This window comes from Chelon labrosus (genome assembly GCF_963514085.1).
Source record: "Chelon labrosus genome assembly, chromosome: 1".
Lineage (NCBI taxonomy): Eukaryota > Metazoa > Chordata > Actinopteri > Mugiliformes > Mugilidae > Chelon > Chelon labrosus.
This window is the reverse complement of record NC_140337.1, coordinates 31,149,668-31,166,710: the sequence shown is the minus strand read 5'-3', so window position 1 is coordinate 31,166,710 and position 17,043 is coordinate 31,149,668. Positions and strand designations below refer to the sequence as shown.

At 43.6% G+C, this 17,043-nt stretch overlaps 1 protein-coding gene across 1 annotated transcript; it reads right to left on the bottom strand.

Moving 5' to 3' along the window:
- On the bottom strand, window positions 1-17,040 carry LOC311492574 (high affinity immunoglobulin gamma Fc receptor I-like; the record flags this gene model as incomplete). The annotated part of the gene is made up of 6 exons (XM_084550880.1): window positions 1-218; window positions 547-792; window positions 5,810-6,055; window positions 6,138-6,395; window positions 6,575-6,616; window positions 16,983-17,040. The coding sequence occupies 6 exons, from the start codon at window positions 17,038-17,040 to the stop codon at window positions 1-3; spliced, it is 1,068 nt and encodes a 355-aa protein (XP_084407006.1).
- Between the last annotated feature and the right edge of the window lie 3 nt (window positions 17,041-17,043).

Genomic DNA, 17,043 nt, shown 5'->3' with positions numbered 1-17,043 from the left:
CTATTGGTTGTCATCCAGGCCATCCTTTTCTTTAATATAACAGAAAGCTCTCTCTTCTGTTGGAGATGAGTCATGTTTTATAACTCTGACTATCACACAGTGAAGACATCCGAGCAGCAGCAGCAGCAGCGCCACCATGATGATGGTGAACACGGTCCTTAGGATGGGGTAAATGTGACAGCCGTGATCTGAGGAGGGACGATGATCTGTGAGAGTTTCTGAAGAGAGAAAAGACATTATGAGACAGAAAGTGGTTGTGACTAAATAGAAGCGAAAGAAGCAAAGAACAATCTATTTATCTCTCAAAAGGCCTTGAATCCAACAGGATGGTTCCCAGGTTATTTGTTTAGTTATTTAACAGTTAGACAGTGTATTTCAGATTAAGTCTTCTTACCATTACACTTGCAGGAGGAGGTAAGACCTGTCTCTGCATGAAAACATGGTGCAGGTGACGATGGGAAAGCTAAAAAAATAAACATTAACAGGAACTAAGATCACATGTATACACTTTATTCATCTTAAAATCTTACAACTGATGTGTCTCACCTTCAGCAGACAGCCAGCTCTGTGGTGATTCTCCAACTCCAGAGATGTGACATTTGTAGAGTCCTTGATCATGCATGGAGACTCTTTTGATGGTCAGATTTCCTGTGGAGTTTCTCCACTTGTGGACTCCATCTTTATAAAAATCAGTTGTGATGTTGGAGGAAGATATTTTGGTTCTGCAGCTCAGAGTCACATCTTCTCCCTCCATCACAGGACGAGCAGGACTCTCCAGGATCACAGAACCAGCTGAAGAACACGATTATATTTAATTTATCTTGAAATCACGTTGAGATAATCACAAAATATCACTGCCTCACTGCAAACATACAAGTGACTTTGATGTTGATGATGTTTCTTCTCTGTCCTCCTTCCTCACACCAATACTTTCCAGTGTCATATCGATAAAGAGTTTTGATGGTGCAGTTAGGTCCTCTTGATGTTCTGTTATTAGTGGTGCAACACGAGGGCGTCTCCCCAGTCGACTTATGTTCAACATCACAGTAAAAGACTCCCTCACAGTAAAAAGTGACCGGCTCATATTCAAAGAACTGCAGTCTGTTTGGAGAGATACGAAGAAAAGCTGCATCTGAGACAAAGAAAAACAGAGAAATTCAGTTTAGACATTGACTCCTGTGAACTGCTGGACGACGTCTACAACATTTAAAAGTAATAGAGGAACTCCTGTGATGATTAAACACACCAATCTCAAGATATTTGCCTCTTTTCTACAACTGCCCAACAAAACATCTACTCACCAACTTCCTGGTCCTGTGCACACAGCAGGATCATCACAGTCACTGAAGACGCAAAGAAAATAGATTAATCAATAAAAGTTTTGTCGTCTCCTACAGCTGCTCACGATGTTCAGCATATTTACTATTAAATGTTGTAGCTGGTGAAGAATAATTCTTAAGTTAAATGTGTTAATTTTAAGTTCACTCACTAAATAACTTTCAGTCTTTCACATCCATGAGCTTTTTAATTGTAAATAAAGTCTTAATCATTAAGTTTTAATCTGGAAAGGAGCCAGTACTCACACAGTGCGATGCAGAAGGCTCTGACCTCCATGTTGTCTTGCCGCTGACTGACTGAACATAAAACTGAAGTGTAAAGTGAGAAGAAAGGGGGCTGGGTTTATGTGAAAGCTCAGCCCACAGGCCCAGATACTTCAGTGCATAGGTGAGGTTCAGGTTTCTGATATGAAAAAACCGAATAGCCCTCACATGAAAACCAGTTAGATCCCATTTATACCTCATATGGGCATTCATAGTTTTGGCCACTGTGGAAACCCGGTTGGGTCCTGCCTGTGGCATAATGAGATCCTTGTTCAAGGCAGAAGTGGGACATATGTGGGTCTTATTTAAATTCCCCAGAAAGCCACCATCTAAAGCCCAGTTAGATTCCACTTATATCACTTATGGCCATTCATGGGTAGGCCAACTATGGAAAGTGTGGCCCTGCCTTCCCTTTTGTTCTCTGTTACTGACATGACAGTTCTGGGGGGCGGTCAGGAGGCTGGGCAGACTGGACAAACCGCTCAGGAGCCGGAGCCGGGACAGGAGCAGAAGTCGGACTCACCTCAGGAAAAGGGGGGGACTCCCGAGCCACCTCGGGAACTGGAGCAGGAACTGAAGCTAGCACAGGAACAGGAGTAGTTTCAGAAGTCACCTCAGGAACAGGAACAGGAGCAGGAGCCGGAGTCCGAGAAACCTCGGGAACATGAACCGGAGAAGAGGCGACCCTCAGAGCCAGAACAGAAACCAGAGCGGAGGACAACCTGGGAGCCAGAACAGGAGCCAGAGAAGAGGCCAACCTGGGAGCCAGAACAGGGACAGGAAGCAGAGCTGAAGCAGGACATGAGCTGACCGTCGGGGCCGGAACAGGAACAGGACATGAGTGGACCCCTCGGGGCCGAAACAGGAGCAGGAAGCAGAGCTGGAGAATGACACGACCACGAATGGACCCAGCAGACTTTGTTCTTTTTGATGAGGAGGAGGACAAAAGGCGAGATGTTGCGAATTATCTGGAACGAAGACTGGGGTACGGACCGTGGCTCATGCCCAAGTTGTTGCTGTTTTATTGGTGGACGCATTTGGCCATGGAGGCCCCGACAGGGAGGATTGGTCCATGTGGACGCCATGGAGGGAGGTGTGCTGGCAGGCGGCCTCTGGAGTCCCGCACTGCCGGCCACTTGGTAGCGTCTCCCTGGCCTGCAGGCCACCGGCCAGCCAGCTCCCAGCAAGCTACTCCTGCCTCTCTGAGTCTTGCATTTGGGTCCTAAAACTCCCCTTCCCTGACACCCATCCTGACACAGTGTAGTTTTTTGTTCTCGTCAAGTTAGGAATTCCATCCGTCTCTGCAACACTTTTTGTTTTGTCTTGCTTTTTTATTAAATATATTTTTGTGTCAACTCCTGCCTCAGCCCACTCTGTCCTGCATTTGGGTCGTACCTCATTACCCGCTAACCCCTTGACACTACTAAGACTGGCGCAAGGTGTAGCGAGGGAGAAGGGGAGGAAACAAAAAGAGCTTTAAGGAATATTTGTATAACGGAGAGGGCGGTGACGAGGTGATTAGCACTGATGCCTCACAGCGAGAAGGTCCCAGGTTCGACTGGGCCTTTATGTGTGGAGTTTGCATGTTCTCCCTGTGTCTGCGTGGGTTCTCTCCAGGTACTCCGGCTTCCTCCCACTGTCCAAAGACATGCTGGTGAGGTTCACTGGTGATTCTAAATTAGCCGTAAGTGTGAGTGTCTCTCTGTGTGGGCCCTGTGATAGACTGGAGACCTGTCCAGGGTGGACCCCGCCTCTCGCCCGATGACAGCTGGGATAGGCTCCAGCAGACCCCGCGACCCTCAACAGGAATAAGAAGATGAATGAATGAATGTATAACGGTGAACAACAGGCACTGATGCGACATGGCAGGAAGTCCATTAGCTAAAGTCCAACAAAAGGTCCAGTCTGTCGTTTGTTGGATTCATGGTAACTACAGTACAAGAAGCAAAGGAACACAGGGAATAACAGGAAAGCACAACAGGTACTTCCACAGTAACTGGCCAGACAAACTGACAAGGGATACACATACACAGAGTAATGAAGTGAAATTAATGATGGAGGAGCAAGCAAACCAAAGACAAGGAAGAACAGTTGACAAGACACAGGTGAGGTGTCTTGGTGGTGAAGTACAACCACCAGAAATAAAACAGGAAGTGACGTCAAGGAATGAACTTTTCATTGACCGAGGCTGGAACATCTTCAAACTACAGATGACCCAAGAAATTCAAAAGAAGAGAATTCAGAGTACTGGATCTGTCTCTGAATGTCCTGTCGGAACGTAGGAAGATTGACGCACTTCGGTTTCAAAAGACATAACCCTCAGGGGTGTCAGTGTGAATGTGACTGTACTACAGGTTATTTCGTGGGGACGTGCATGAATTTCACATTTAAAACCGAACAACATTTTGCTGTAGTTATAATTATATTGACACGTGAGAAAACGCTGACATTTTGTACCACAGAACAAACTCAAACAGACACTCTGACGTGTAGGACATGACTTTTATTCTCATCTGTGAAACACACGAAACTCTCGTCTCGTTGCTGACCTCAAACTTAAAAAAGCAATGCAACAGCATCAGATATGCAGCTAACCGCGGCCCGTTTAGAAACAGCAGCAGCAGCAGCGCTTATCTGGTGAGCAACTGTGTGAACAGACTAAGCTGATGGAACAAGTTGGTTAAACTGCCTGATGAAAATAGACCGAAACTTCTCTGATGTGTTGGTTAAAGCGCACACGCTGTCTCCACATGTTTGTTTTTGCACAGAAACTATTTTAAATTTGATACACAGCAAACAGACCTGAGGTCAAAAGATTATTTTTTTTTTCTGTTTTAACTTGTACCATCACAACAACAATACCAGCCCTAACTGTGTTACTTCCTGGTTTTCACGTAGATCATGAAGCTCCTCCTTTCAGTCAGCACTCAGCAACCTGTAACACATAGGACACAGAAGACAAATATCATGCAAGTTGTAGATTATAGAAAGAAAAGCAGTCGTTGCTTTTTGACTTTTCTTTCAGCAACTATGAGTGGACAGCAAGAACGTGGTCATAGAAAGACAACTGTGTAGCAACAAGGAGATAAAAGACTGTATTTGACTCACAATCTGAATTGTAGAATAGCAGACGTCATTGTCAACGGGGTCTTGAGCCGATGATGCTTTGAAGACAAATTAAATATTCCTTACTACTGTGTCTTTTCAATTAGAACAATAAATCATGCACAGACACTGGGATTAACAATGTTATGGTTAACATTCGACTTTTGGCTTGAATTTCAGTAAGCATATTTCTCAAAGTGTCGCAGAGTCTCTATGCAGCTTTGGATTTTTTCCACATTTTGAATTCTGAACAGTTGTTGAATTTGGGTAAATTAATTACTTAGTTATCACCAGCACCATCACGTCAAACAATGTAAATGCTGAGTAGCATGCTAACTGTGGTCTGGACCAAAAAAATATAAGGTTAGAGGAAATACCTTTCTTCTTCCTGTTCTTTGTTACATTAGCATACATTGCTTGGCTTGCTTCAGCAGCACTGGCCTGTACAGAGACTGGAGAAACAAACAAACAAAAGAAACCCAGTATATATATATATATTTAACATCCTTTACGCTAAATATTTAATCTCTTAACATTAAATCTACCTGTCTGATGCTCTGATGAGTCTGAACCAAGCACTGCATGTGAGTGTGAACAAATATCTGTAAAAAAAGAAGATATTTTGAACATTGTAGGGGAACTAAAGTAACACGAGAACTGATTTTCAAGAGGGAAATTCGTTTAATTTGGAGAGTGTTTCCTGAAATTATTACCCAACAAAAGCATTTATAATGTGAAAAACTTTGGCCTTAGCACCCAACCCTGAGCGACTTCTCCGTGGCCTTTGTGTATGTGAAAGAATCGTGTTGTGACAAAGCAAAACCAGTTGAGTAAAGTTCACTTCATGTTTTTCACCTCTGCCACAAAGAAATCTGCCAAAGTGAAGTAGTCCAACAACCAACAAGAAAAGCATCAACAAGACGGACATGATGATCCATGGTGTGCTTCCAGAGGAAGAGGAGGCAAGATTAAAGTCTTTGTGATCTTCTGCATCAATGGTAGGAAAAGCTGAAACTTAATGAGATGGGAATTGTTTGAGAGTGTAAGCACATACATGATCAATACTTTATGAATCTTATTTTGAAAAAACCTACATGTCTCACCTCCAACAGACAGTAAACTCTGTGGTGATTCTCCAACTCCAGAGATGTGACATTTGTAGAATCCTTTATCAAGCATGGAGACTGTTTTGAGTCTCAGATTTCCTGTGGAGCTTCTCCACTTGTGGACTCCATCTTGATAGAAATCAGCTGTGATGTTGGAGGAAGATATTTTGGTTCTGCAGCTCAGAGTCACATCTTCTCCCTCCATCACAGGACGAGCAGGACTCTCCAGGATCACAGAACCAGCTGAAGAACACGATCATATTTAATTTATCTTGAAATCACGTTAAGATAATCACAAAATATCACTGCCTCACTGCAAACATACAAGCGACATTGATGTTGATGATGTTTCTTCTCTCTCCTCCTTCCTCACACCAGTACTTTCCAGAATCATCTCGATAAACATTTTCAATGGTGCAGGTAGGTCCGCTTGATGTTCTGTTATTAGAGGTGCAACACAAGGGCTTCCTCCCTTTGGATGTACTTTCAACATCACAGTAAAAGACTCCTTCACAGTACAAAGTGACCGACTCATATTCAAAGAACTGCAGTCTGTTTGGAGAGATACGAAGAAAAGCTGCATCTGAGACAAAGAAAAACAGAGAAATTCAGTTTAGACATTTACTCCTGTGAACTGCTGGACGACGTCTACAACATTTAAAAGTAGAAAAGTAATAGAGGAACTCCTGTGATGATTAAACACACCAATCTCAAGATATTTTTGCCTCTTTTCTACAACTGCCCAACAAAACATCTACTCACCCACTTCCTGATCATGTGCACACAGCAGGATCATCACAGTCACTGAAGACGCAAAGAAAATAGACAAATCAATACGAATCCTACAGCTGCTCATGATGTTCAGCATATTTACTATTAAATGTCGTAGCTGGTAAAGAATAATACTTAATTTGAAAGAGTTAAATTTAAGTTCAGTCACTAAATAACGTCCAAAGACATTCATGTGCATGAGGTTTTTAATTGTAAATAAAGTCTTTATCATTAAGTTTTAATGTGGAAAGGAGCCAGTACTCACACAGTGCGATACAGAAAGCTCTGACCTCCATGTTGTCTTGCCACTGACTGACTGAACATCACACTGAAGTGTAAAATAAGAAGCAGTCTCTTCCTGTTCTACTGTACAGAAGCAGAGGTAGTGCAAATAGCCTCAGTGTTTTAGTTCATATCAGTGGGTGGTACAAAGAGCAAAGGCCGCGCGACTTGTCGAGTCATCTTCGATAGAGAGTACATTAAGAAAGCTTGAAGGAGTTTAAGAACCCTTTGCCCGTTTTATTAAAAAAAATAAAAAATAAAAAAACAGCTAAACAATGACCTACACATAAGGTCAGGCTCGATGAACGTAAACAGGCATTAATATACTGTCAGGAAGGTGTTTGCTAGTGCATGACACTAGTAGATTTTGACCATATACATGTTAGAAGCCAACAGAAGGGCCTCAGTTTATGTGAAAACTCATCCCAAGGGCCCAGGAACTTCACTGCATAGGTGGGGACTTCAAGTTTCTGATATGAAAAAACCTGGATAGGCCTCACCTGAAAACCTGTTAGATCCCACTTATACCTCACATGGGCATTCATAGGTTTGGCCACTGTGGAAACTGTGGACAAACCCACTTTTAAACATACTGCATCCCAGTTGGGTCCTGCCTATTTGCATAGTGAGATCCTTGTTCAAGGCACAAGTTTTTTAATTGTCATTGTTCAGTGAAAAGCAAATACAGTTTTGCAGCTCTTCAGTTCTGGAGCAATAAAAAATAGGAACTGTAGTAGCATAAAGATGAAAAAAAAAAAAAAAAACTAAAGCAGCTATACACAACAGTGCTGAGACGAGAGGAAAAGGAAGAGAAAAATGCATTAGATGCCATTTCTCAGTCCTGGAATGTCCTGACTTTGATTTCTGATGAGACTGATTTTATCAATCAAGTTTGAAATGTTATACATTATCAATACAGAATTCATTCAGCAAAGCCAACGCTGACCTAAGGAACTATTATAAACATGCAGTTGCCAATTTCCGATTTTTTTTTCTGCGTAAAGTTACATTTATGTCTACAGATTTAGAAGACCTTGTGCGTGGTACCGGTGCCTAAAACATCGCACCCTAAAGACCTCAGCAGCTACAGACCGGTGGCTCTAACATCCCACCTGATGAAGACACTGGAGAGACTGATACTGGGACATCTCCGCTCTGAAGTGGGCCCTTCCATGGACCCACTGCAGTTTGCCTACCATCCTAATGTTGGAGTGGAGGACACTGTTATCTTCCTGCTACACCGAGCTCTCTCTCACCTGGAAGAGCCCGGCAGCACTGTGAGAATCACCTTTTTTGATTTCTCCAGTACGTTCAGCACCATCCAGCCTTTGATTCTGAGGGACAAACTGGAGAGGATGGGTGTGGACCACCAGCTGTCTACATGGATCCTGGACTACCTCACAGACTGACCGCAGTTTGTGAGAAACAGGAACTGTGTGTTTGACCTGCTCACCAGCAGCATGGGTGTCCCCCAGGGGACTGTCCTGGCCCCCTTTCTTTTCACCCTCTACACAGCAGACTTCAGACACAACACCAACAGCTGTGTACTGCTGAAGTTCTCTGACGACTCTGCAATTGTTGGCCTCATCAGAGACGATGACGACGCAGAGTACAGAGGACTGACGGGGAACTTTGTGGACTGGTGTCAACAAAACCACCTCCTGATTAACCCGGGGAAAACCGAGACCCTCCCCTCACCAGTGAACATCCAGGGAATGGACATTGAGCAAGTGGACTCTTATGAGTACCTGGGTGTTCACCTCAACACCAAACTGGACTGGACTCACCACAGTGAGCCACTCTACAGGAAGGGACAGAGCAGGCTCTACCTTCTGAGGAGAATGAGGTCTTTTTGAGTGAAAGGGGTACTCCTGAAGACCTTCTAGGACTCTGTAGTGGCATCAGCCATCCTGTATGGAGTGGTCTGGACCATCCTTTTGTGGACCACGAAGTCCTGCCTTGTGCTATTTCCCATCTAGATAGTGATGCTCTCGATGGTGCAGGTGTAAAAGTTCCTGAGCACCTTGAGAGGGAGTTTAAAGTCTCTGAGGCGCCTGAGGAGGTAGAGATGCTGTCTGGCCTTCTTCACCACGGTGTTCAGGTGATGAGTCCATGACAGGTCCTGTGAGATGGTCACCCCCAGGTGTCTGACAGTGTCCACTCTTTTCACCTCAGAGCCTCACAGTCATTTGTGTACAGCGAGTACAGCAGAGGGCTGAGCACACAGCCCTGGGGGAATTCGTGTTGAAAGAGTAGCTTCTCTACCTTCAAATGACACTGTTGTGTATAAGTCAAACTAAATGACATTATGACTTTCCTTGTATATATTATATTTATTCAATAGTTAATAAGTCCTGTAGACATTTGACATAATAGCAGTTCATGAATCAAAAAATGTTTTTGCCAGGAGTGCGTGAAAACTGAAACGCTTTGTTAGATATAAAAGAGTTATAGAAAGAAACAGAACAGGACAGAAAGAAGTGTTCTTCTTTTTGTCCTGTTCAGATACGGGATTATTTACTTCTTTGCTGCAGCTTGCTCACTAGATAAGATGCACCACACTCATATTTCACCTTGAAGATACCAGTTAGGGCCGGTCTCGGCCACACATAGAAGACCACTGATACACGAAAGGCCGGGCTCCTCCTATTGTCCTCGGGTGGAGCCCAGATAGAATAAAACCTGTGAGTACACTTAGTTGGGGGCTTCTCTTCTCCTACCCTTAAGGTGGTTAAGTTGAAGTCTCAGCGCTGACTCTGTACCTATTCTCTGCGTGTCAAATAAATTGTTGATTGTAGAGAAGTTGTTGGGTGATCTATTCATAGTCGAACTAACCTTTCCAATAGGTATAAAGAACTTGGGCTGAAGGAGAGGAAAATATTCCTCCTTCGACAAATTGGGGGCTCGTCCGGGATACCTGGAAAGGAATAGTTACACTGGAGGAACGTCTCTTACAGCCAGCGGCCGCATCTAAATAATAGGTAAGCAGAAAACCTTTTTAAACCAATTTCTGCATGTCTTTCGAGACATTCTTTGGCTGTGAGAGTATGATCCAACAGTAGTGTTGTTTTAAAAAGAGCTATAAACGCAGATAATTTGTACGGATTAGAGATAAAAAGAGTTAAAGAGGTTGGGTTTAAAGGTCCCTCATCCAGATATTTTCTGGATGTTAAAGCGCCCCTCAAAAAATAAAGTGTTAAAGAGGTTGGGTTTAAAGGTCCCTCATCCAGATATTTTCTGGATGTTAAAGCGCCCCTCAAAAATAAAGTGTTAAAGAGGTTGGGTTTAAAGGTCCTTCATTTAGATATTTAGGCTTGAATCTGCCTGAGTATCTCAGTGTAAAAACACCCATCAGGAGTAGTAAAGAAAAGGCCGGAGGGGTCTGATCAGCCCCCCCAGTCTAGCAGTTCGGGTTAGAATTCCCTCGTTTGGGGATGGTGAAAAAAGAAATAGCTTAGTCAAATGTTTAGACTCATAAGAAAAATGACTAGTAGAGATAGAAATAAATAAGTTTTACGGTACCAGAAAAAAAAAAAAAATTAAAAAAAAAAAGTCACGGGGAAAATAAGTATATCGGTGTCTTTGTGTATTTACTGTTGTGTGTGAGATCCAGAGAGCACGCTGAAGCAGCGGGTGAACGGAAACCTAACGGTGCTAACACAAGTTCACTGTCTGTTGAAGTAGGCTGCTCAAAGGGTCTGAATAAGTTTTGGTATCGGGACCGAATCCTTACGTGATCGGTCTTTGAGGCTGAGTACTTTGGACATAGCGTGCCGCATTTCTCAGCTGGCCAGATCGTGTGAGAGAGAACATAGGATGTGTGAGTCAGAACCATTAGAACCAGGGTCATTAGGAGCATGTTTAATGAAAAATAAATAAATAAATAAATAAAACGATCCTTCCCAGCAAAAAAGGTCAAAGGAGAACTAAAAGATTTTGAAAAATGGTGTAACGATATGAGAGCTGACGGGTTGTTCGGTGATTTTGGGGCCCCCCATCGACAGCCACGCAGCGAAAATATTATACGAAGACCCTCCAAAATAAAGTAAACCAATTGACAACTGAAATTACAAAAGCGGGAAGGAAAGAAAAAGAAAAAATAGAAGAGCATATGAAACGTGCACGTCTGCATTTTAGCAACTGCTTTCCTAGCCACACCAGCGCTCCAGTGCAAACGGTCCAGACAGAAGAAAAACAAAAGAACAAGCCCGATGTAAGTGAGACTACCATCGCAACTACCGGTGAGTCACCTGGTCTTGTACCACCTCCATACACAACACCGAGAGCGCAAGCTAGTGTACCGACACCTGAAAAATTATATGCAGAAGCTAGAGCTATGATGGAAGGAGCAGGACAGGAAAACCCTAACAACCAATACAGCCTCAATAATTCATTTGTACAGATGCCACAAGTAAATATAACCAAAGGTATGTTTACATATGAACTAAAACCCACGCTGGAGGAGGCTACTGAGCAGGATTTAAAAGAAATAAAAACCATGTTGAGTGAACTAAAGGAGGGAATGGCCCAGTTAACTGTCAAAGCTAGCAAGGGAAAGACAGTGTCACTGAATGATGGGGTAGAAAGGAACGAGGCAAGAGGAACGCAGCTGGGGGTCAGAGCAGATGAAATAGGAGGGGCAAGGAGAGAGCAGAAGATGACAGAACTAGAAAGGGAAGAGGGAGCGTTACAGGTCAGCTTTAGAGTAACACACCCTAAATACACCAGTACTGGTCGGAAAGCTCGTGACTTAATTACCCACACCGATGATTCGAGCCCAGATCCTGACAGCGATATTAAACAAATGGAAACCCCAAGCGATGGCCTGTATCCACCTGAGATGGTTAAAAATACTTCAGCAGCTTATAGCAAAGCAAGTACTGCATGTCACCATAACCTCAGACCCAGAAAAAATGATAAAATCCCGGGTATGTTTCCTTTGGTAGAAACTAGGACTAGGACAGGACAAATTAGAGAAACAAAATGCTGTCTATTATCTTATGCAGACCAATCCCTGTTGCAATCTATACTACCAGACCCTAAAGAGGGAGGCAATAATTGGGTTCGGGAATTTTTGAAAGCCTTTAGTGGACAAGTGCTATCTATAGGGGATGTGAGAGCGTGTTTAGCGGCCCATTTGGAACCACACGAATTAGCCCGTCTGGAGACTGCAGCTGGGACCGCACAGGTCACCATGGCTGAGCCTCTGGAAAGTTGGGCTCCTGATATTTGGGCCGCTCTGAGAAACCAATATCCAATAAAAACTGACTCAATTTTAATGAATGACACTAATCGTAGAAGTGGGGAAACAGGAAAGGAATACACAAATCGCCTGGCTACTCTGGTTCATCACTTAGACAGAGAAGATGAGAGTAAAGAGAGGAGTGAGAGGGAGCTTGAAAACCTTAACATACAACTGTTGGAAGAACAATTAAAAGAGCTGAGAGAGAAGGTTAATGAGAAAAAGAAGGAGACTAAAGTGCCCAAAACCCAAATGGCTGATGTGCCTAACACCACATCTAGTGGTCCAATTCTGATTCCCCTACCACAGCAAACAGAACCACTTCAGGGAGAAACGATACCCATATATCAATTGTATCAGCAATACCCTATAGGAGGCCAGTACAGGGGGAGAGGCAGAGGGTTCCAGTGGAGGAGACGAGGCAGACAGGCCCCAGGAATGTACTCTGGCCAGAGCCCGGCTCACAGAGGAGGTCCAGGGCCTTTTGATTGCTGGAAGTGTGGGGAGGCAGGACACATGGCCCGACATTGCCCACATAGACACGTACCCCGTGGAGCCCCAGGTGTAAGACAGGCGGTTCCACCACCACACCAGTACCCACATAATCCAGGCCAGGGTGGCAATCCACCCCACATGGCCCCTAACTCGAATAAGATGCCACAGTACCAGGGGTCCCGGTGTCCCCATCTTAGGAGAAGTACAGCTAGAGGAATTTCCAGCGCCAATGTAAGATGCTATGATCGGTGGTAGGCTTTATCCGTTTAAATGCTGATCTCCCCAACTCTCCTAAATACACCGAAGTGATGGGACTTTCCGGAGAAAAACAAAAATGCTATTTCACTTGCCCGTTAAAATGTGAGTTAGATTTAGGCAGTGAAACTTTCCTATTCACCCATGAGTTTTTAATGCAGCAGCAATGCCCAGTAAATCTGTTTGCTTGAGACTTGATTGCAGAAATGGGAGCTACAGTCGTCTGTTCTCACCACTCTACTGATGTTGTTTTCCCTAACGGTAAGATTATCAGAACACATACGGACATAGATACTCAAATGCTCCAAACAGTTCCTACAGTACAAAGTAATGCCTTGCTATGGTAGGGAAAGATATGTGAACCAGAACAAACTGATCTATTTGATGTGATAAACCATGATGGCATGTTTTACTACATCTACATCTGCGCTCGTATCAGGACCCGTAGGATCCAGCACCCTATGTCACTCTAAATTATCTGCGTCGTCCGGAGCACAGTGAGGAATTAGAAAAATATGAAGAACTATGGGAAACAATACTAAATATCCTAATCGGGGTCTCTCGAGACCCAAAAACCTGAGCTAAAATGTGATAATGTTTATATTGGCGAACAGGGGGCGGCTGCTGTTGTTGAACTAACTGAAGAATTAGACATGTTGTACAAATTAAGACCTAAAATGTCTCCCCACATTACCTTAAAGATAGTGAGTGGGGGAGAAGCAAAAAACCTGGGGCCCATGGTGAAACAAGCTAAAGAAGCAAATGATTGGCAAATAGTGAAAGGGACTACTTTAATGGAGTTTAGTCCATCATGCAAATGTTATAAACTGAAATACCACGGCCCAATTAGGTGTGAGTTAGAAAGGGTAGAAAAGAACAGGACACATGACAGAGAATACACTGATTCTAAATTAGCTACGCAACTCCTCGAAAAAATATCTGACAAAGTGTGGGCTACTGGACCTTATGAGGATTTGGGTAAAATGTTTGAACTAGATGTAAAAGAAAAAGATAGTTTTGTGAGCTCCGTACTGTAGCAGCCCGGAGCTCAAGGGAGGAAAGTGTTATGTTATTATAGCACTAAATTAGAAACAGCTATAGCTAAAGTGCTGAAAGGAACAGCTTAAACCATGCAGTAACAAACTATATTTCGATCCAAAAGTTTACTTTAAGTCAACAAAGAACCAGCAGAATGCAGGAAATATTGCTCCAGCCAAATGTGCATTATGTCAGCTCAGATAATAATATGACCGCTACTATAACCAGTGAAGTACCTCATAAGTGTGAAGCCTTGGTCAGAGAAGAGATGAATACTTTTCCCAACATAGTTACTGAAGCCATAAACTACGCTGACAGTCTGTTCACGGATGGCCACAGCCACGTGGGGCCTGGAGGAGGAATAATAGCCTCCTACGCTGTAGTCAGCAGGAAGGCCTCACCGATAAGAGAACACCTGTGCGAAACCTTGAAATTTGATATCATACCACCCCCCACCTCCGCACAACTGGCAGAAATCATAGCTATAACCTGAGCCTGTGAACTGAGCGAAGGGAAAGAGGTTAACATCTATACTGACTCCGCTCATGCTGCAAAAGCCGTACACGTAGAACTAAAACAATGGATGAGGACAGATTTCCTTACCAGCATAGGTAAACCTGTAAAACACATGACTCAGATGATAACACTAGAAGACGCTCTCTCCAAACCCCGTAAAGCAGCCATCATTAACTGTTCAGGACACCAGACAGGGACAGGTATGATAGCATTAGGTAACAAAAAAGTAATTTGTGTAGTGTTGAGCATGCAGAATGAAGCAGCCTCTCATGAAAAACAGGCGTGGGTTAAAAAAGGAGCCACTAAATATAAAACAACGGGCATATGGAGGTCACATGATAGGAGGAGTGCAACTTCCTCTACCTTACTGATGATGTTGTGTGAAGAAGGACATAAACGGGGACATCAATCAGGAAGAAGACTTACTGAGATGAGAGGACAAAAATGGTGGCATCCCTATCTATCAGAAGTGTGTAAATATTTTATAGATACGTGTTCCAGTTGCTCTAAGTTTAATCCTCAAGCGACTCTTAAGATGGGGATGGGGGCGTTCCCCATCCCAAATAGACCATGGCAGGAAGTGGTGATTGACTTTACTGACATGGGGATGAATCACAGAGTAAAAGGCTGTAGATATTTGCTTGTTTGTGTTGATACTTTTACTCGATTGGTGGATGCAAAACCCACCAAAACTGAAACAGCTTAAGAAGTCATCAATTGGCTGATTTATGACTTGATACCTCGCTATGGTGTCCCTGAATGTATTCGTTCTGATAACGGGACACATTTTACAGCGGAGTCCTTGAAAGAAGTTGAGAAATACGTTGGAATTCAACACCGCTTTGGGTCTGCCTACCACCCTGCATCACATCACAGGGGCTGGTAGAGAGAGCTAATCAGTCAATTAAACAACAACTGGCTAAAATATGTGATGAAACCAAAATCGGAGGGGATAAAAGAGGGAGAGTGGATCTACAGAAAGAAACCTTAGAGAAACCTTAGAGAAATCAGAAAGCACCTAAGGGATATAGGCGAAGAAACAGGAAGAATAAAATGTTGACCTTTGGGTCGTGGCCTACGCTGGCCTGTCTGGCAGTGGTAGGTCTGGTAATCGTTCTGCAATTTTATGGCAGGATGTGATAGATAAATTACAAACTCAGTCAAGTGATGTGTTACCAAAATATAACCATTCCACCTGGAACAAATATCTCAACAGGGGGACTCAAAATTCGATTGTTATGATTGATTATTCGATTGTTGATACTGGCTGACAGAGGAGGTGTTTATAGCATGTTTGGAGAAATGTGCTGTACGTTTATCCCGAATAACACCTGTGGCCCCTGACGGATCTCTGACTAAAACCCTGAGAGGCCTCAGAGCCCTCTCATATGAGCTAAAAGAACATTCCAGGGTCTCTGATCCCTTAATTGGCCTGTTTGATAAATTCTTTGGAAAATGGGGCAACTTAGCAGCTAGTGTAGCCTTGTCATTAGCCATTGTATTTGTAGTGTTTGCTCTGTGTGGTTGTTGTTCCATTCCCTGTATTAGGGCACTCATCGTGCGATGTATCGACAAGGCGCTGGGAATATGGAGTTAAAAGGAGCGCCTCCAGCCTATCAGATGAACCTCTCTGAGAATGTGCCCTTGATCGATTCGAGCGAGTACACCGAGAACCAGGAGAGGCCGCTCCATTATCCAGGATCTGACGATGATGAACTTGCACTGGAAGATGTAGTCTGAGTTAGGGTCTACAATAACTGATCTCACATTGTTAGAATAGTATTTTGCTCTGCTGCTTGCTTTTCTGCTTAGTTTGAGTTATATCCATATTTTTATGTACACATAGTCAATGTTAGTTGATTTTCCAGGCTGTTACATACACAACCTGAGTCTACCGGAGAGATGGCAACGTGTCTGGGGGAGCACGTTCACGTGACCGCTGGAAGGAGGCCCAGGTTACACATATAGGTTACGTTGCATCCATACACCCGCTTTTATGATTTTATGTGACAGGACTAGATAAGGGGTGGCGTGCCCTTAAGGCACGCCAACAGGGGGATTTGTTAGATATAAAAGAGTTATAGAAAGAAACAGAACAGGACAGAAAGAAGTGTTCTTCTTTTTGTCCTGTTCAGATACGGGATTATTTACTTCTTTGCTGCAGCTTGCTCACTAGATAAGATGCACCACACTCATATTTCACCTTGAAGATACCAGTTAGGGCCGGTCTCGGCCACACATAGAAGACCACTGATACACGAAAGGCCGGGCTCCTCCTATTGTCCTCGGGTGGAGCCCAGATAGAATAAAACCTGTGAGTACACTTAGTTGGGGGCTTCTCTTCTCCTACCCTTAAGGTGGTTAAGTTGAAGTCTCAGCGCTGACTCTGTACCTATTCTCTGCGTGTCAAATAAATTGTTGATTGTAGAGAAGTTGTTGGGTGATCTATTCATAGTCGAACTAACCTTTCCAATAGGTATAAAGAACTTGGGCTGAAGGAGAGGAAAATATTCCTCCTTCGACAGCTTTGCATAAAGCTGTTGGAGATGAGTCATGTTTTATAGCTCTGACTATCACAGTGAAGACATCCGAGCAGCAGCAGCAGCGCCACCATGATGATGGTGAACATGGT